Here is a 21,439-nt window from a genome sequence, read left to right on the forward strand (position 1 = left end):
TCCACTGATAAAAAAAGGTCTTGAACAAACTGTCTTATCCTATATTTCAATGCTGAACACAGTATAAGCTGCTCATATGCACATCTTCTAAATTAAGCCAATGAACCTTGGCATAGGCCCAATGAAAGGACATACATAGAAGAGCCCACATGACATAATCCATGCAGCAAAATTGGCGTTCAAAATACGCAACGCTTTAGCTCTTGAATCAAAACAGCCAGGACAAATACAACTGCTTTAATGTCTTATTCCCAGCCTTCTTCACTGGAAATGAAAAGCTGCTACTCTTGCATCTGCTGGATCTAGCTGACCTTGGCAATAAATCTCATTATAAATTAAAGCAACATCTAAACTAAAGGTGATAAAACAATTTCAGTTGAAACAAATCCCTGGACATCATCTAATCCAGCCTTCCTCCCAAGAGATGGCTACAGAACTGTCTGCTACAAGGCACCACTGGAAGTGTCTGGCTTCTTCTTGATAGCTCCTTTTAAGCTTTTGGTCACCATAATTTGTTCTTTTCTTTAGCTTTTTCCCTGCAGACTGAAAACACCCAGCTCTAAGCCTCTCCCCCAAATGTCGCAGTAGGATCATCACTACCACCCTTAAATCATTAGCAGAAAACAGCAGATCTCCTAGACTCAAAAGAGCATTCATTCATGAGGATAAACAATAAATTATATCATTATGCATGGAGGAAGAAGCTTCCAATAAAGTCTGTGTCGCAACAGTGAGCTTCTGCAGAGAGAGAATAAAATTACCAGGAAATATAGATCATTTTTCCATACTCTTAGGAGTACAGGAGTACTTGAGAAGGAAAATTATCTTCTGATTGGTAGTCTCTTGTAATTTGAAAATTTGATTAGCCTCCAGGTACCCTAAAACATGATTCCTACAAAAGTCCAATGTCCAATTTAAGATAAACAAGGCAATATTATCTTGAAGAACATCCAGTTCACAAGTGGCACTGTGATGCTGCAAAAGCTCTCATCCTTCTTGTAAAGCTCCTGTATCCTTCTTTAATGAGGTATCTCTATGCCAATACCTGAAGAGAGCCAGAAAAGGATCTCTCTTTCGAATCCCATAATTCCTATCGAACTCCACGCAGGAATAAACAATTTCTTCATCTAAAAGCTAAGTATGGCAAACTCTGTGGAGACTCTGTGGACAGTCACCAACATTTTACTGCATACTTGAGAGTCTTTCCTGCTAGTACCAGATGTGAAGAGTCATTTCTACCTCTCCTGATTACAAGCTACCAGGCTCACCCAACACATGGCTTCTGCAAGGGCACACAAGTGTTACATTTCAGATCTCTGAAAAACTTGCCAGAGGCTTTGCACTTCAGCATCTCCTTGTACCTTGGCTTTCAGCTTTACCACGATTTTGAGCGAGGTATGTCTTCTTACTATCTAGGCAGTCAGGTTAAGATAAGATTCAATTAAAAGCAGTATCTTTTGGCACCCCGAGAACAAAATAGAAGCCAGGAAACCACAAGAGAAAACAAAAGTACAGAAGGAAAAACACAAATAAAACCCTTGCACGTTCATCTTATTAACATTAACTCAACAGTTTCACAGTCAGGTGTTAGCTGGGAAAAGGATGGTGATGCTCCACTCCTTGTAACTCATGCCGAGTCTGCCACCAATCTCCAACCTTTTCCTTTCTACCAACCCTAAGAGCATGCAGTGAGTCACTGAGTCACTGATCCAACAAAAATCAATCTGTTGGAGTTAGTTTTCAAAGTCAGATCACCAGGCTGAGCCAACTCACCATGTGGCTGTGCAATTGCTAGAACCCATCCACAGAAATAAGCAGTCAGAAAATGAGAGGCACCACACCTTTGGTGACAGGACAATCTTAAAATAAGCAGTTGGGAGAAAGAAAGTCTCTCTATTCATCTGACTTGCTGCACATCTCACATCTGATCGATCTTCCTAAACATTACTCAGTGAACATCTGTAATACAAAACCTTTCTGCTCATTAAAGAAAAACAAAATCTAAAATAAAATAAAATTTCTCCTCCGGACTAATTTCCTTTTCACAGAGGGTATTCTGATCATTCTTTCTAACTGATACATTTCATTTCCTCTCTTTGGAGATACAGACGTCTTTATCAGACCAGATGTCATCTCATGTACTTGACTTAGAATAATAAGATTCAATTTCAACAAACGTTAAGATGTTCCATAATTTTTCTACTACTTAACACTCAGTTTGCATTTTCAGATTCTCAGCAGCTTCTCCCTGAAACGTCTGCTTTAACTTGTTTTGGATATTAGAATGCAGAACAATATGCACAGCTTTACTGCTGGATCACAGTTGCATCTGTAAATTTAACAGTGACCGCTGAATTTACCCCAAAAGCTTCCACTTAAAGATACTGCAACAATTTAGCACTGCTTCTTACAAGATTTCAGCTTGCTATTTTTACATTTAAAAGTAAGCGATAAAGTCTTTACCCAGACTTTTGTTATCAGCTTCCAAGTCTCCCAAAAATGTTATGTTGATAATATATTCCTTGTCTAAATATAGAAGGCATACTTACATGAAAATTTAAGAGGATCCTTTTCCTCATTTAACATTCTGCTTTCTCCCATACTACAACATGGAAGAAAGCAGGTATTTGACAGTTGCCCCACTCACATGACAGCTCACCCAGACTGCATAACCAAGGCCTTAGAAGTAATTATAAAGAAGTATCTGATGATCATTTTCCTCATTTGAACTAGACTTCGTAAAAAAAAAAATAAAAATTGCAAAGAAAGAGATACCTGGATTTCTTCACAGAAGCCAATTACAATAGACAGTGATTAACCTGCTTACTTACCCTTGCTTAATTTTTTTTTTTTTCTTTAAATGAGCTCATCTTTCTTCACTTCATCTTTCTCCTCCCTCATCCATTCTTTCCCCAGACTGCTGCAATAACATGCTTTTATTCATTCCTTTTGACTGCCAGGGCCTTAAACTAATTATTAACTGGGAATGTATCTAAGGATCTGAATGAGAAAGTTGGAATTAACCCAACTGCCTTTCTCACCTTTTTATTTTGCATACTGTAGCAGCTGATCTATCTGTTAACACTGCCAAAAATAGTAAATGTGTGATTTTCCTTTCAAAAACAAGTTTGGTGGCCACTTGAACAAAAACGTGTAATAGTGAAGAATAACATAGAAAAAAGAAAGTAACTGAAAAAAGCCACAATTTTGAGTGATAGCCATTAGTGACGACACTGACTACATATAACATTGTCTCAACACCTTTGCCGTAAGAAAATCCTGCAGTGGAGGGCATCCTGGGTTTGGGAAATGGGACAACTGACACTCCATCAAAAGACTTGTCCTTTAAAGAGGCTAAAAAGGCATGACCTTACACTGCCTGCAAGTGCAGAGCTGGCTGGTTGTACAACACCGACTCATCTTGTTTCCAGTTGTTAAATTACATTAAAGGACAGCTAAAAATACATTAAATATTTTCCTATTACTTTTCCATGCAAGCAACTGCTGTAGTTACAGCAAGAGCAATGTCCGGGCAAACGCTCAGTAACAGAGAGGGGGAAAACTCCAGAATCCTTCCAATGCATTCTAGATCAATAACGTAACATTTGGATGGCAAATGCATTTTTTTTTCCTGTTTTTATCTTTAAATTTTTCTACAAACAAAAACTAGGGCATTTCTAGTAATCAAAATAGGAATTTTTTTTTTCCTATAAAACATTCATTTCTTTTCCTAAAACATTCAGCAGATCTGAACTATGGTTTTCACTCCCCTCACTCAGAATTTTTGCTTTTTTTTCCTTCCAAAATATACTAAAATTTGATCAGTCTGCCTGTGCTATATAACGTATTAAATTCAAAGAACTTTCATACTGATTTGTCCCATCCTCCAGGCTGGAGATTATCCACAATTGAGAAAAAAATAAGGAAGATGCATCTGAAAAAACTGGATAGCCAACGTTTAAAACACTTTGTGACAAAAGAGAAAATTTTAATTGATTAATGATCTCAAGGTCTCTATCGCCATCTAGTGAAAAATTACTACCACTACTACACTGCCCAGATAAATCAAATCTCACTCAACGGAACCAAACGCACTAATTTATCCCCTAGATCCAGCCTACGTACAACCCCGGGTGTAAGACTTCGCTACATTTCTCCCGCATATAGTAAGGTATGCAAGGGTCAAGCACCACGACTGACTGATGAGTACTGAGCTCCCATGGCAAATTCTGTCAGAGTTTCATAGATTACACTGTCCTAGCACGATGATCTGTTTTTATAAACGACATTCTTTCTACGTTGAATATAACAACTCTGCCATTAAACTGAAAAGATCATGTCATACGCTATCATAGCTTAAAAGTTCTTAAAATAGCAGTGTGTAATCACAGCAGCCTGTAGTCAAAATAAGGAAGTCTGGGGTAGTTCCATGACATTTAGTGCACTGGCATAGCCAAACTACAAACCAAATTTACAGTCCACAAGGGGCAATACAAACTATTCAGTATCATACATTTGCAGCACTCAGTTCTCCCATGGCCTTCAGTCATGCAATTAAAAAGCACCAGTTTCAGAAATTCAAAGCTCATTCTCTCTCAGCTGTGTTAAAACTTAATGCTACGGTCAGCTTCAACAACTTAAACTTGAAATGTATATTCTCTGCTTTAAATTAATCTGACAACACAACTGAACTGCATTTTTGCAAAAGAAACACTGATTTCACTTCAATCTATACAGGATTTTTCCCACTTAGACATCTGCATTAGAGACATCTACAACTCATCTGCATTTGCCCAGGCCATTAAAAAAAAACATATATATATATATATATATATATATATATACACAATATTTTTATATATATTATATATAATAGAACAATATTTATTAGATTATTTTTATTGTTTTATTAGATTTATTTATTAGAACAATAAATCTTTTCTGTAATAGTCATCTTTCAATTTACCTTTCCATACAGAAGAGCCAAATCTCCCAATAGCTAACATATACTGACTTTATTTTAGCATTTAATGTTAAGAGGCAATTTTGATTAAAATTATAGAGTAACATTCTTCCAGATTAAATATTCCAACTTATAAAACCAAGCCAGAAAACTAAGGTGACATCTTACTACACCTTTGATAGCACAAGCTACTACTTTCAGAATAAGAAACTAACAAAGCTGAAACTGTTTATTAATTATCTACAAAAGCATTTATTTTTTTTTAGCAGAATGTTTGCAACATGTTTCATCAGAAACTATTATACTTCCATAGAAGCACAAAACTACTCAAGTTTTCAGAAGTTTTTTATCTCCACAGGATCCAGAGTGCTAGGAAAAAAAGATGACTTCAGCTCTACAGGAGGTGCTCAACTAGACAGAAGAGACCTACCAAGACTGCAGCGTCCTGCTGATTTCAGTGTTAGTGCTGTCAGATGTAGTCTGGCTCCTGCTTACCTTTGTAGGAACCTCAGCACTGTGCTCCCAGCAGCCCCATCTCACAAAACTACTTTTAGAACTCACCAGGATGACACACTTTCAGCCAATGCTGTTCCAATACTTTAACTTCTTCCTCAGAGTCAGACTAAGTCAGACCAAAACTGCAGATGCAAATGTGTGGTAAAACCTTGCAGAATGCAAGCTCAGATCTAGTACCACCAAAATTTAAGAGGTATGAAATCCCTCTGAACCAAAAAATCAATTAAGTAAAATAATGCATCTTAAATGTTCCCTAGTGCATATTCTATCATCTATTTCTGATTTTCCTCCCCACACAGTAACCCATTCTACCATTATTTTGGAATATCCAGACAGGATGGGGCCTTGACCATCCTGATCTACTAGAAGGCACCCCTGCCCATGCCAGGGTGTTAGAACTAGGGACCATCAATGTCCCTTACAACCCAAACCATTCTGTGATTCTATAACGTGATGCAGGAACACCAGAATTGGATGCACTATTATTCCATAACTGGTAAGTCACAGACTTACTGAGAATAAACAGTATGTTCTACTAAGAAGTAATTTTCTGTCTTAATAGAGAAGCAAAAGGCTCCAGTACCCATACAACATCTTCTTTGTGACAGGTACTCAACGTGACTAATGGGGAATGACATCAACAACAAAAATTAAAATTCAGAAAATACAAACTATGAAATATATAGAACCACTCTTTATGCCACCCTTGTCAACAAATACAACAGAAACATCCCCCCTGCCAAAAAGATAAAATTTCCTTATAGGAAATGTCAACATTAGAATTCACACAGAAGCATAACTCATTTACAGTAATCAAAGCTGGAAATCATTTCCTCGTTAAATGCCTTTAGGGTTAAACATAAGTAAACATAAGTAAATCCTGGAGGGACAGCAGATGTGAGGTTATCCCAGAAAACTGCTCAGGGGGAAATCTCTGAAAAATAAAGACATGTTACTAGAAACACTAAACCCATCAGCTGTGAGTCATAAGTGCACCTACAACAACGATAGCTGTACTCTTAAGTCACAAGAGTCATGTGCCCTTAACACTGACATGAGCTCTTCCATCTCCCTGATCAACTCAAACCAACCATTCTGTCACATTCATTACCTGGACCTCTAAAGATTCCTGCCCAGCACTCTCTTTTACAAAGAACCAACAAGCAGTAGCATGAAAAAAATCACGTTTTAAGACGCTGTGTATTAATGGTATCTTTTGGATCGGAAGTGATTATTTTCTCTCTGAACCAATGCAGAGGTCTCCATTCTGCCAACCACTGTAATCAAAAGGAACAGCAGCTATGCCTATAAATTTAAAAGAATCTCTTAAAAATATAATCTGTTCTCTTGAAGCTAAAGCAAACCTTCATTTTAAAGAACAAACAGGTTTTGAAAGTAAGGCCCTAATAGATAATCCACTGGCACCAGGGGCCTAATCAGCTCTGTCACAAAGTCAGGGTTTCAGGCAAAAACGTAGCAAGGCACAAAACTGACCACGGACAAGTTCATCCAAAATTGACACGTACCACTGAGTCAAAGACCAACGCCTGAAGCACAACTGGAATCTCATGGAAAATATGCAAATCCTGATTTCTCTTTTTTTTTTTTCCAAACATAGTCCAGTCTGATGAAACCAAAGCATTTTAACACATACAAAAAAAGAAAAAACAGCTCAAGCTAGAGTTTCAACTTGTCTTAATTTGAGACATTTATCTCACTCCTTTCCGGACTCCAAATTCCCTTTTTCTTCTCAAATGCAGTACAGGAAAACCAAACAACAGGTCCAAAATTAAAATCAGGTCTGAAAACAAGTGAAAACCACTATCCTGTCCAAAGGAAAGTAGGTAGCTTAAATTCACTTTTAGGTACACGTGTTCACAAAGTTGTTTAATGTCTTACCTCTCTCCCTTTATGCGTCACCAAAGCAGCCAAAGGCTTGGCATAGAATCTGCTGTAGGAAAATCCTAGGCAGCCATACATACTGTTAGCGGTGAGTTTCAAAGCTTTCTGTCTGATATCGTACTGAAAAGAAACATAACCAGCAAAAATGATACCACCAGAGCCAACACAGGGCAGAACTTAATCTTCAAAATTACATTCACAGCTTTTTATACAGTCTGCAGCAATGATGGGCTCCAAGAAAAACACATTACAATCACTGCTCACTATTAATCATGCCTATTCTGCAAGGCTGATCAGTGCACTTAAGGGGAAAGGAAGGAAAAATCAAAGGAGTTCCATAAAACACACCTGTAAATAAAGGTCAGGATTTAAGTCTGGCTGTTTCATTAACTGCTTAACTTGGCGCCTTCTCTCCACAAGTTTCCTGATTTCCTTAGGCAGAATTCCCATTTCCAGAGAAGGGTCCGGAAGCTCTGGAATTTCTTCCTCTTCTTCCACCTGTCAAATGACCATCAGTGCTTATCATTTTACGCTTTGGGGAGTTAGATTTTAACGTGCTGAGTGAACAGCTTTGCCTGAGGGGGACAAAAAGAATACAGCTCATATCTGCTCATATCCAAGCCCGTGCCTGTTTACAACAACAGGCATGAAAGGGCTTTTTTCTGTGGTGTTTGGACTCCATCACCTACCCCTCTGGGGCCAGGGCCTAAGCCTGTCTCCATCCAGGGGGAATCCAACAGAAACATGGACTGGCAGAAGATTTTTTACTTTTATATACATGAGCGTGTAAAAGAGATATAGTTGGTATGAGTAAAAGTAAACACATAAGCAAACCTTTCCTTGCTAAACTTTTTTTTTTTTTTTTTTTTTTTTTTTTAAATTCTCTCCTAAGTATTTTTGGTCTTCTGAGCTGTAAAATGGAGCACGTGATCTGAGGAACTGATTATTGGAATACAGTAATAGATAAAATGGAAATCAACAGTAATAACAAAATGAAAACCCCACCCCAAGCAACTCTAACACAGCAAAAGAACAACCCGGCAGAAAGCACACATCCTTTCTATTAGCATGTGTGAAGAAATGATTGCTCAGCAAAAGAGCAGAGATATTTCAAGTGCAATGGAAGAGAGAGAAACACGCAAAGAGTAACAGAGACACTATAAGGCTGGCACTCTAGTGAAGATTAAAAAGAAACGACTTAAAAATGAAATTAAAGCTTCATTCAATATTATGCCATGCAAGAAATCAAAATGGGACATTTCAATTTGAACAATTAGGAAAGAGGAATAAATTCACAGCAAGTTTGGAGAAATACAACGGAAGAATTCCACTTTTCTCCTCATTTCTGCTGTGGTATTGATATTTTATTTGTTAGCAGACTAGGTCTCATAACTACTTATGGATAACACACTTATTCCAGCCAGTGAGCTGATCTCAGTTAAAAATAAAAGCCTCGGGTTTAACCTTCAGACCTGACAAGTTCCCTGCTTCAGTTTACATCACAGCTCCACCAACAACTGTGCCAACACAGCTGACGAAAGGAGCATAAGCAGCCATGGCCAACACAGCTGCTGAGAAAACAGTACAAAGAAGGACATCTTCAGGAGGTTCTTCAGTTGCATTTAATATGGTTTAACACTTTTCTTAAATCGTGTGATTTTCAGCAAAGCTGGTCTTGCAGTTGACACAGCAGTGCTCCCTGACACACACCCAAGACATACTGCCCTGGAGTCCAATGGAAGGTTGCTTTATTGCATTCCTTCCCCAAGCACGAGGCTTGTATCTCCTTCACCAAGGTACATTTTATGAATTCTACAGCAACACAACTTTATGGAGCTTCTACCAAGGTATGAAGAAATGGGCCAGCGGATTGAGAAACTGCTAGGAGGACACGGGTCTGAAAAGGACCAACAACGCCAACTAAAAATCTTGCTTCGTGAGGATACCAAATTAGAAAAGGATAGATTTTATTAAATAGGAGATAACTTACCAAGACCCTAATGAAGTATCACTGAAATAAAGATGGCATATAAACCATATCCCAAACTGAAATTTACTATGATGCATCTTTAAACAAGGCTTTTATTTTTATTTTTATTTATTTATTTATTTATTTTTTAAGTGTGAAAGGAAAATTATAAAGGAGCCAAACAATGAATAAGAGCAATTTCTTAAAAAGCTTATTCACAAAAAACATGCTGAAATTAAGGCACTTGTAAGTTAAAGCACACAAACCTCTGCCCTTTTCTGTGCTTCTGTTGACAGTCGCTGCACTGTGGTAAAGCAGATGTTAAACTCCTGGATAATTGATGGGTACAAGCTGTTGAAGTCCAGAAGCAAAATAAATTTGTCATAAAAACCTAAAACAGAGTTTAAAACAAAAGGTGTGATTATTCAGGCTCACTGAGGACTTCATCCAGCTCCAAAATTTATATGTAAGTGACAGTAATACATCGTATCCCATTTCTGTAGTCCATTTCTGTACCACAAATCCCTTGCAATAGCTGTTGAGATGTACCACTACCCATTGCAGACAGCTGTCAGAAGTGGAACGATCCAACTCTATTAACTCACCAGAGTTGAACAGATAGCTTCTGTCTTACTATAGGACACTAGTACAGTTTTCCCCACATAGAGGAGAAACTGAAAGAAAACTCACATGTCCATTAGAAATGTATATACAGATATATACACTTGAATTTCTCTCAAGAGCTTGATCTTCTTACAAAAAGCTAAGAAAAAAACCTTCCCAAGAGTTAGTAACTCCAAAATCTATGCTGGGAATTGTATTACATTCAAAAAGAAACAACAACTCGACACTAAACTTGTGCAAGATACATACATTGAATACTGCAATCTCTCTACATTAATATATTCTACCTGTCTCTGGAAGAAAGGAAACTGCAACATCTTACCGACTTTGGGATCCAAGACTAAGCCCCCAGCATATGCTGCTTTCTTTTTCCCCATCTTTGATTTATTCTGCTCTTCAAAATCTTCATCTTCATCCACCTGTATTTGACACTTTAAAGTCATTATCTAGTTCTCCAAGATTTCTATACTAGAGGAGTTAGAGAAGTTATTTTTGGCAAAGCAAATACAAAATTGAGTGCCACTGCATACAATTCCCTTCAAAATACACTGAAAATGGGGTGTTTTCATCATAAGCTTTATTAAAGCTCTCAACATCTCAAAACAGCATTCAAGACACTTGTGATCAGTTTGTTCCCACACAAGAGATTACCAAGACTTAAGGAATTGTCATCGATCACTATAGTGCTACTCTGTACTTTCTTGCTATTTGTAAACACAGACAGCAAGAAAAAAAAAAATCAACTCATGATCCGTAAGAAGTATCTTTGACAATTAAAATCCAAATACGTTGTTCGGAAGTAACAAGGATGGACTTTAATTAAGCAAATAAAAACAGTACTACTGACTTAAAGAGTATTTTGCTATTTTTTTCAGCGTGGTAAGAACTTTTCTTTGAGGGGTTCAAAGCTCTTGTGAACCAATTAAAATTCAAGCACTGCTTTGATGCAATAATACAAACAAAAGTACTCGTTCTGAAATATTCTATTGAATTTACTTAAAAATAAAAAGCAAAGAACAGTGAAAGAAATGCATTCTGAAATTCTAATGTGCTTGCTAATAAATATATAGATGTTTTTGTAAACATATTATAATGGCATTATTCAGATAATCTTTTTCTTAACATCTTCAGATCTTTCACCCATGTTCTCTAATCATACACCTTATAAATCATACTCGAAGAACGGTTTGTCAATAAAGGTTTTCCTTAACCATAGAGTAAGATTACATCCATTAATCATCATAGTCTGTCTTGCGTAATATTCTCCTGCGGGCCAGTGTTTGGCTCATTTCAAACTGAAAGATGAACCGAGTTTCTATAGATCTGTGATACACTGAGAAAGGTGATACAACATGCCTTGAGAACAAACATTTCTCCACTGTCATCTCAGCAAAATGAATTAATCATACATTGTAAAGTTAGGTTATAGCACGAACACAGCCTGTTTTAGATATGTTCTCAGTGAACAATGGTCAAAAGAATGCTACTGCTCTTTTAAATAAGAATTCTCAAAGAAAAAACTCAACTCACCAGCTTCTGTAGAGGCTTTTTAAAAACTTGTTTGTCTGGGACTATGTAGTCCTTCTCATAAAATGCATGAAGCAGCAAGAACTCATTACGTTCGGAACGTCCACCCATCATTGTCCTCGACTACAGAGAGGAGAATAAAAATTCACAGCAAAGCACAGAAAACAAAAATTCATGTGCAATATAAACGGAGAAATTTCTTTCAACTATTTTAAGTTCACCTAGCATTACTATTATGCTGCATCATTAGCATAGACAAAGCTCAAATGCAATCTTGTCATGGAAGTTTTAGTACTTGATTAGATTATCAAACTCGCACTCACTACAACGTAAAACAGTACTGTATATTCTGAACTGGTGCTTGTAACTGAAAATTAGCAATAAAACACAGAAAAAAAAAAAAAAACAACAAAAAACAGCACTAAATTTGAGAAAGAAAAGAGAGGGGGGGGAAGTCTTAAAAATATACCATAACATTTCCAGAGATGTTTGTAATCTGAAGGGCCAGTGGCAGAACATTCAGCTCACACATGATCTGGAGAATGAACTTGGCATCTGTCCAGGTGTTTTCCAGCATGAACAGTAAGTGAGGAGAATCACTGGAAAAAGAAGTGGAATGTCCCCTTAAAGTAAAATCAGGCTTGTATACTACATAGAACACACCTATGGACCCCGGCACTGTATTAAATAATTTAACTTTTCATGACAAGATTAATGACAATAATTAAAAATGGTCTGCATATTCTATTAGTGTATCTAAATATTAAGTCTCACAGATCAATTTGCACTGCACACAGAATCACAGAATTAACGAATCACAAAGGTTAGAAAAGACCTCCGAAATGAACTACCACCAATACCTCCCCACTAACCACATCCTTTGTACCACACCTACACAGTTCCTGAACAACTCCAGGGACAGTGACTCCTTCACCTCCCTGGACAGCCTATGCCAGCACCTCACTGCTCTTTCAGAGAATAAATTTCTCCCAGAATCTAATTTGAATCTCTCCAGTGCAACCCAAGGCCATTCCCTCTTATCCTATCACAGTCACCTAGGAGAGAAGGCAGACCCCAACCACAACCTTGCCACAACCTCTTTTCAGATAGCTGTAGGGAGCGATAAGGTCTCCCCTGAGCCTCCTCTTCTCCGGACTGAACAATCACAGTTCCTTCAACCGCTCCCCATAAGACTTGTGCTCCAGACCCCTCACCAGTTTCACTGCCCTTCTTTGGACACGCTCCAGGGCCTCCATGTCTTTCCTGTACTGAGGGGTGCAGAACTGAGCACAGCACTTAACATGCAGCCCCACCATAGCTGAGTACAATGAGATGATCACTTCCCCGCTCCTGCTGGCATCAGTATTTCTGATAAAAGCCAGGATGCCATTGGCCTTGGTGGCCACCCAGGCACACTGCTGGCTTATGTTCAGCCAAGCATCAATCAATATCCCCAGGTCCATTTCCTCCATACCATCTTCCAGCCACTCTGCCCCAAGCCTGTAGTGCTGCCTGGGGTTGCTGTGGCCAAAGTGCAGGGCCCAGCACCTGGTCTTGTTGAACTTCATCCCACTGGCCTCAGCCCAGCTATCCAGCCTGTCCAGATCCCTCTGTAGGGCCTTCCTACCCTCAGGCAGATCAACAATTCCTCCCAGCTTAGTGTCACCTGCAAACTCACCGAGGGAGCATTCAATCCCCTCATCCAGGTCATCAATTAAGAAACTGAACAGGACAGACTCCAACATCAACTCCTGGGGAACAGCATTCATGACTAATCACCAGGTGGATTCAATTCCATTCACCATCATCCTCTGGGCCCGGCCATACAGCCAGTTCTTTACCCAGCAAAGAGTGTAACTGTCCAAGCCTTCACTTCCAGTTTCTCCAGGAGAATGTGCTGAGACTTTGTTCAAATCTAGGCAGATCACATTGACAGCCTTTCCCTCATCTGCCAGGTGAGTAATCCAATCACAAAGGAGATCAGGTTGGTCAAGCAGGAGCTGCCTTTCACAAACCCATGATGGCCTGATCCCTCAGTTGTCCTGCATACGCCGTGTGACCTTACTCAAGAAGAACTGTTCCATGACCTTGGTGTCAGGCAAGGTTACATAATAAGCCACCACCCTCCAGCAGTTTGTCATTATGAACAATTAAAATTATTTTATTCTACAAACACCATTACATTAAGTCAATGTTTTCTAAATAGCACCTACTATCCATCAAAGGATTAAAAACAGAAGTCAGCAACACACCTGTACATATTTCGAATTTCCTCTGGTACAATGGTTACCCTCTCCGTTTTCAAAATCTGATGGACCAGTTCAGACAAATGGTAACTCTTGCAGCGAATTAACTCTTTAGCTGAAATTTCTACATCACAGATCATCCGACCACACGCAGCATTCCTTTCACCAAATCCTCCTCGACCCTTCACCCAGTAGGGAGGAAAAAAGCAAACACCACAACAACAAACAAAATGAAGCCATCACATTTTAACAAAGAACATATACCTAAAATATATGCTTACAGGACTCGGCCAAGTCATCTACCAATCTACCAGTGGAAATGCTTACACCCTGCATGAATTCATTACCTGTTAAATATTAAACCACTGTGAAAGTGGTATTGATTTTTTTTTTCTTAAATAATATGAACAGTCCCAATGAGAATGTGTTTACGGATTTTTTTTGTCCAAGGACAGTTTTTTGTAGCAACAGCAGGACCAGAAGTCAAAGAACAAGCTATACAGAAATGCTCAGCTCAGCCTCTAGGAAGGACAGGAACAAGCCACTAAATTCTCAGGCTCTGTACTTTAATATTCTGAGCCTCATACATTGTCCTCTGAACAAACACATGCTAAGAATTACACAATTATTAACCTAGCAGTTCCTCTGTGGGATGATTCACCAATCAATCCAAATTACATTTTCTCATTTTACAGTTAACAGCAGACAAAGACAGTTACAGTAAAGACTATTGCAATTAATCTGTCATTACCATCATCGACTTGAAGTCTGTAAACTAAATTAGCCTAACTTGAAAATTAGTTTAGCTTATTATTGTAATAAAAGTCATATAAACACTCATCACTTCTGATCCGGGACACGTGAAACCTAGCATGACCAACAGTCTAAATACATCAGTGTCACATCTACAATTCCTCATCAAAACTAATTCATTTTTAATCATATGCAACATAAAGGGTCTTAAAAGATTTGAGCAATCTTCCTACCCCAAGCTTTGGCATATTGGACCTCCTCAGACGACCTATCTTGGACCAGTGAGGGACTTTGCACACATTAATTCTTTGAAGCAGCACTTCCAGATCAAATCCATAAATATTATGACCCTTGCAGCGGAAAAAATAACAAAAAAAGGTTACCACAAATGCAAATTGAAAGACTTACTTTCACACAGTTGGTATTCCTTTGCCCTTTGTGATTTTTTCATCTAATTGATGGCATTATCTCCCTCACGGAAAGCACTTTCTAAGAGAATGTTCATCAACAGTACTCATTAGTCTTAACACTACCAATGCTGTTCGGGAGAATACCAAAAACAGCTCTACAACTGGCTCATAACACACAATTCAGCCTTATGCTTTGTTAACAAAGATGAAGATTTAAAACATTCCAGAAAAAAAATCATACTCTTTATACAGCATATAAAGTTAGCTACGAGCAACTCCTTTTCTCTTTTATTCTTATTATACACTTATTACTCTTATTATCATTATTATAATGTTGCTTTATTTCCTTTGATGCGTGTAATATCACAGAATCACAGGGTTGGAAAGCACCTCAAGGATCATGAAGCTCCAACCCCCCTGCCACATGCAGGGCCACCAACCTCCCCATTTAATATCAGACCAGGCTGCCCAGGGCCCCATCCAACCTGGCCTTGAACACCTCCAGGGACGGGGCATCCACAACCTCTCTGGGCAGCCTGTTCCAGCACCTCACCACTCTCTCAGTAAAGAACTTACCCCTGACATCCAACCTAAATCTCCCCTCCCTCAACTTAAACCCATTTTCCCTTGTCCTGCAGTTATCCACCCTTTCAAAGAGTTGATTCCCCTCCTGTTTGTAGGCTTCCTTTAGGTACTGCAAGGCTGCAATGAGGTCACCCCGCTGCCTTCTTTCCTCCAGGCTGAACAAGCCCAGCTCCTCAGCCTGTCCCTGCTGGCCACCCCTAATCTGATGGAGCCCAGGATACCATTCGCCCTTCCCCACAGGGGCACACTGCTGGCTCATGTTAAGTTTCTCATCTATCAAGACCCCCAGGTCCCTCTCTGCAGGGCTGCTCTCAAGGACCGCTCCTTCCAGTCTGTATGGATGCCTGGGATTCCTCCAGCCCAAGTGCAAAACTCTGCACTTGGCCGTGTTGAACCTCATCAGGTTCACCCGTGCCCACCTTTCTAGCCTCTCGAGGTCCCTCTGAATGGCATCCCTTCCTTCCACCGTATCAACCGCACCACTCAGCTTGGTGCTGTCAAGAAACTTGCTGAGGGTGCACTCGATTCCCTCATTGATGTCATTGATAAAGATGTTAAAGAGCACCGGTCCCAAGACAGACCCTTGGGGGATGCCACTCGTTACCAGCCTCTACCTGGACATAGAGCCATTGACCACCACCCTCTGCGGCCTTTCAACCAGTTTCTTGTCCATCAAGTGGTCCACCCATCAAATCCATATCCCTCCTTAAAATCAACAGACACTCTACAGCTTAGTTGAGTGACCCTCTCCCTATGCTGCCATATCTTGTCTTTCAACAGCACTAATTAAACCGGATGCAGCTCAAACTACACCAACACTGTTCTGTTCTTAGGCTTAGAGCTCTCACATCTTCACAACTGGCAACCCAAATCTAAAAACAGTGCTTGCAGCCTTTCCACTAATGCCTACCACTAATGCCTAGAAGCTAGGCTTGCAGAGGGAACACAGGATACCAGCTGCAGTGAGCTGATCACATCCGGAATCTGACCGCTCACTTCCTCCTATGCTCAACACTTGTCCTAATTATTTGTATGTGCTTACAGGAGAGTATGAAATCTCATATAACCAGCCTCACATTACTTCAAAACGTCCCCAAAATTTCACTGAAAATGTATGCTATTTAAACTTTATAAAAATAGAAAACGAGTAATCATAATAAAACCTCAGTTGCTAATATAGCAGAAAACAAAACAATGCACATTACAAAGTTTCTCTTAGATCCCAAGGATTTGTATAGGTCATCATTTTGACTCACAGTATAACACAATATAAATGGTGATACAAATTATAAGAGCATCTAAACTGAAACAGACTCAGCATACAAAGTGCTCCCATTTTTCTAGAAAATCATGAGGGTTTTATTTTGTATGGTCTTTCTGAGTTAAGAAAAAAAAAACTTATTTCAAATATTTCTGAAATACTACCTATTTCAGATATTATGGAAAATAATAGGATGCACAAAATGCTTTCAGGGTCGAATTCTGTATTATCTTTGTACCAAAGTATATTTGCAGTCTTATAAGCAAATTCAATTCATAAGGCATTTTAAGACAAACATAAAAGGAAACTAAAAAGGGATAAAGCAGAATAGAAAAAACCTGACCAACTGACAATAGACTTCATTTTAACTCTCAAAGTCTCAGAACTACTCACCACAACAACATCTGGGTCAATTTTGTGAATCTTCGCGAGGAAAAATCCTAGCAGCGTTCTCTCTGTTGCAGCAATTTCTATTTTAGCATTCTAAAAGGAGCAAGAGAGCACCTGATTTCAATGACCCAATAAGTTTAAAATGGAAACATCTCCTTTCCCCTACTAGTTACAAGACAATAATAAAGCACCACAGAGCTCTCCCTTCCCTTCTGTAATTCAAGGCTTTTTGTTCTCACTCATGTAGACATAGAAAGCTTTTCTCAGTGGCTTTTTTTTCCGTTTTGCTTTTGTATGCAGGTGACTACTGATATTTTAAGAGCCTCCTAAGAATCAAGCACACCAGGAAAATGCTTCATGTGCATCCTTCATTCATAGACTTAAGATCACACAAAAAGAGAGGAAAAACAAAAATAGGTTACTTCATTATTCTGCCAACCCTCGCAACGCCCTTTAGAAAAGGTAAAGGCAGACTTTACTATCTAAGGAAAGAAGGAAAAATTCCCTAGTTTATTATGAGTACATACTTGCGTATAATGAAAATTAATCACAATTTTAAGCCTCCATGCAAAACATTTTGAATTCTCTTGTCTAAACAGCCCATCTACCTTATAAGCACTGCTACCAGTAGCATTGAGCCATATGAAGCAAACATCTCTGTTTACAGCAATGCAAAATAAATACTAAGAATTAGGTTTGTGGAGTGGAAAACTAATGAAATAATCATGCCATTCCTTTGCACGTTTCTCTTAACACAGCTCATCCAAATCAACACAGCGTTCATATTTTAAGAGGCACAACCAACCAAATTAAATTACCTTCTTTTTAATCTCTTCTTTGAAGTCGTAAGGAAAAATGCAATCATTCGGTTTGGAAACAGCTGCAAAATAAATTATATTTGCTCTTATGTACACGTTCGTAACTGTACCCTCCGTAAGCATCCATCCACAACAAAAGGAGCTAAGAAAAACTCATAATCCCAGGAAGTCAGCCTTATGCAAGTACGTGCCTCTGATGCCAAATGCTTAAAAACACAAAATTATTTTACTAAAAGCCATGTCTACCAGATGAGAATTGCTACCTTTTACACAAATCCTACACAAAATGTCTTATTTAACTCCTCATCTGCCACTGATCTTGCTAGCAAAATAACTGATGACACATGAACCCAGAATCATCTCATCTAGATTTTTTTTTCAAGAACTAACCAAACATTCCAGTTTTTTCTATAGACAATTTAATCACTTCTAAATTTGGGGTAGAGCTTACATGTATGTGTACCTTTAAGGTAACTGAACAATAACAAAAGTATTAAATAATTCTAGTCAGTTCTATTTTAGGTTACCAATGGAGAATACAGTTATGGCTCACAACTTCCTAAGAAATTTCTCTCACAAGCATTCAAAACTCTTTATTACTCTCAGCCAGGGTCCAACTCTCAAAATTTAGCTGAGGTCACTGTATGAGATTTTCAGTAACCTTTTTTTAATTTTTCAAGTTCTATTGAGAAGAACTGAACTGAAAAATAACTAAGTGATAGTAAAATGGTCTAAACTCATAGGTGAAAAACAATGTGAGAAAACAGAAGAATTAACACTAACAGCAAATATAGAAAGCAGCACAGAGCAAAGTTGCATCACGTAACTTCAAGCTTCACCATTTTCAATAAAGTTTTCAATAAAACAGCAGTATCCAGTAAATAAGGAGAAAAGCCTGCCTGACAGTCACGTTAGTCATCTGACAGAATGAAGTTTGAAGAAAGAAGCAACAACAGGAAAAAAAGACGCCTTCATGACCTGTTCCAAGCACATACCACAGAAGTGTGTCTGAAAAGGAGGCTGAGGTGGAGCTTTATCCAAAGGAAATTTCTGATGAATCAGAGCTGCCATAGCAACAATCTAGACCAAGGATGTACAAATACACACAGATATAAAAACAATTACTATCAATATCCGTATCTTCCAACCCCATCAAATATGTTTTCTTCTGTTTCATTACCTATTTTCTCTCACTTCAATAAACAAGAAAAATATATATTTTAAGATGAACTTCAAATATAAGATGTTAAAAAAAGAGTTAAGAACTGATCTTAAGTAAAATAAAAATGTAATTTACTCATAAATGATCATCTTAGAATTTTGAGATATGAAATTTTGGAAAACCCTGTTGTTTTTTTTCCAAGTTTTGTCTGAATAGGCCCAATCATTTAAGGGATAACTTATGAAGTGCATAAGGGATGTGAGCACAGCAAGACATGCAGAAGCCTTCCCCCAGGATGAGTTTCCTCTCTTCCAACCAAGAAGTTTCAATGTTTAGAAGTTTTTGCTCTGCTAATTCTTCTTGCTTGTTTTGCTGACAGAAATCTTTGCTCCCCACATTGGTCAAGAAAGCCCAACAGAAGATAAATCAGACAGGTTTGAGAGACATTTTGGCAATCTTTCTAGCACCAGGTGTATGTCTCATTAGGTTGGCTTTAATTTGATCAAGAGGACTAATTCTTTAAAAATTTGTCAGTCTTGGCTTTATTTTTTCACTCTATAAGCCAGAGTCAACTATCCTACAAAGCGAATATTAAAATCTCCTCCTAAGTTAGGGAGACTTCTGTTAGAAAACAGATCAGCGTGTCTAACTGCATTTTGTGGTCTGCAGTCCACAACTGAAGATGGCAACCCATACTTCTCTGACTTCCTGAGTAAAAGAAAAAGTCTCACAGAGGAATCATAGAATCACTAAGGTGGAAAAAAACTCTAAGATCATCTAGTACAGCCATTAACCCATCACCACTATGACCACTAACCATGTCCCTCAGTGCTATAGCTACACATTTCTTGAGTGGCTTCAGGAACAGTCATTCCACCACCTCCCTGGGCAGCTTGTTCCAATGGCTCACCACTCTCCCAGAGAATAAATTTTTCCTAATACCCAACTTGAACCCCCAGACCATTTCCTCTCATCATATCGCTGTCACCTGGGAGAAGAGACTGACCCTTACCTCACTGTAACGCTCTTGCAGGCAGTTGTAGAGAGTGATAAGGTCTCTCTTGAGCCTCCTCTACTCCAGACTGAACAATCCCAGCTCCCTCAGCTAATTCCCATCAGACTTGTACTCCAGACCCTTCACCAGCTTCACTGCCCTTCTCTGGGCATACTCCAAGGCCACAACCTCTTGTACTGAGGGGCTCAAAACTGAACACAGTACTCGAGGTGTGGCCTGACCAGAGCTGAACACACAGAAACAATCACTCCCAGCTCTGTAACGTTGCACTGAGCTCGTGGTCAAAGTGCACAACTCAGTACTTGGTCTTACTGAAGCCCATACAACTGGCCTCACTTTATTGATGCAGCCTACAGTAGAAGCTGTAAGATGTAATAGATCAGATCAGGCCTCATACCACTTTGGGGAGAAAAAAAAAAAAACAAACAAGTCATTTTACCTAGGACATGTAACACTGACATTCAAAAACAAATAAATATATATATCCAGGATCTGCTGTCACAATGAGTTATCACCAAAAGGCCCCAATGAACCCACTGAGTCTGACTTACACTGATACTAGTAAATGTTTCTCTGAAATGTTGGCTGCGCAGAAAAGTTATTCAGCAGTATTCAGGCATTTTATAAATTGAAGTTTTTCCAAGCCTTTAGGCGGTTTTTAATGCAGAACACAGAACAAAACAACACAAAACCAAAAAATCAAGAGCAGATTACTTACCTCATTCTGGTGAGTCTTTGGGTTCTGAATGGTCTTCATGCTGAGGGACATTACCACAAGAGGAGGAGGAGGAGGAAGATCTTTAACCACGTTCACCAAGCCAGGCTTCATGGCCACTGCCTCTATCTTACACCAGCTGACTGACTGACTTGAGGGCTCTAAAGGAACAACACAAACCACCTTCACTCTTTTCGAAATCATAGGTAAGAACTCTCTAACAGTAACATCAAAAAGGGTATGCTCCTGTAAAGTTTTGCCCTTGTAGGCTACATTCAGGTTAATCCTGACAACACTTTGGTAACTCAATACTCTCATTTACCACAAGCCTGAACACACCAGGGACTTTTTTGCATACACACACACACACACACACACACACACAAGAAAAAAAAAGAGAAAAGGAGGATTTTTATTTAGGCCAGGAAGATTTCTTGCATCTCCTGTTAACAGCCTAGAAGTCCCAGCTCTACTGGATTCCCAACTCACAGACCACGTTACATGTCTGAAACTGAGGCAGATGAAATAATATGTGGAGTAATTTCCCCGACAGATAGAGGATACTGAAAAAAAAAAAAAAAAA

At 38.8% G+C, this 21,439-nt stretch overlaps 1 protein-coding gene and 1 non-coding gene across 4 annotated transcripts in view; both read right to left on the reverse strand.

Annotated features, from left to right (window-relative positions):
• POLA1 (DNA polymerase alpha 1, catalytic subunit) overlaps positions 1–21,439 on the reverse strand; it is a 191,650-nt gene that overhangs the window by 148,927 nt on the left and 21,284 nt on the right. For all 3 annotated transcript variants that reach the window (XM_042810612.1, XM_042810611.1, XM_042810613.1), the window contains exons 15-26: positions 20,860–21,017; positions 18,960–19,044; positions 17,965–18,026; positions 17,150–17,239; positions 14,734–14,850; positions 13,754–13,929; positions 11,971–12,100; positions 11,505–11,624; positions 10,297–10,393; positions 9,617–9,741; positions 7,730–7,879; positions 7,379–7,501 (exon numbers count right to left, since the gene is read on the reverse strand). In XM_042810612.1, coding sequence (XP_042666546.1) covers positions 7,379–7,501; positions 7,730–7,879; positions 9,617–9,741; positions 10,297–10,393; positions 11,505–11,624; positions 11,971–12,100; positions 13,754–13,929; positions 14,734–14,850; positions 17,150–17,239; positions 17,965–18,026; positions 18,960–19,044; positions 20,860–21,017 — 1,433 coding nt within the window. The remainder of the gene's footprint in view (positions 1–7,378; positions 7,502–7,729; positions 7,880–9,616; positions 9,742–10,296; positions 10,394–11,504; positions 11,625–11,970; positions 12,101–13,753; positions 13,930–14,733; positions 14,851–17,149; positions 17,240–17,964; positions 18,027–18,959; positions 19,045–20,859; positions 21,018–21,439) is intronic.
• On the reverse strand, positions 9,917–10,047 carry LOC122156385. Its single transcript, XR_006167475.1, has one exon.

This window comes from Centrocercus urophasianus, unplaced genomic scaffold (genome assembly GCF_019232065.1).
Source record: "Centrocercus urophasianus isolate 14NV4802_14NV808 unplaced genomic scaffold, USGS_Curo_1.0 seq_12, whole genome shotgun sequence".
NCBI lineage: Eukaryota > Metazoa > Chordata > Aves > Galliformes > Phasianidae > Centrocercus > Centrocercus urophasianus.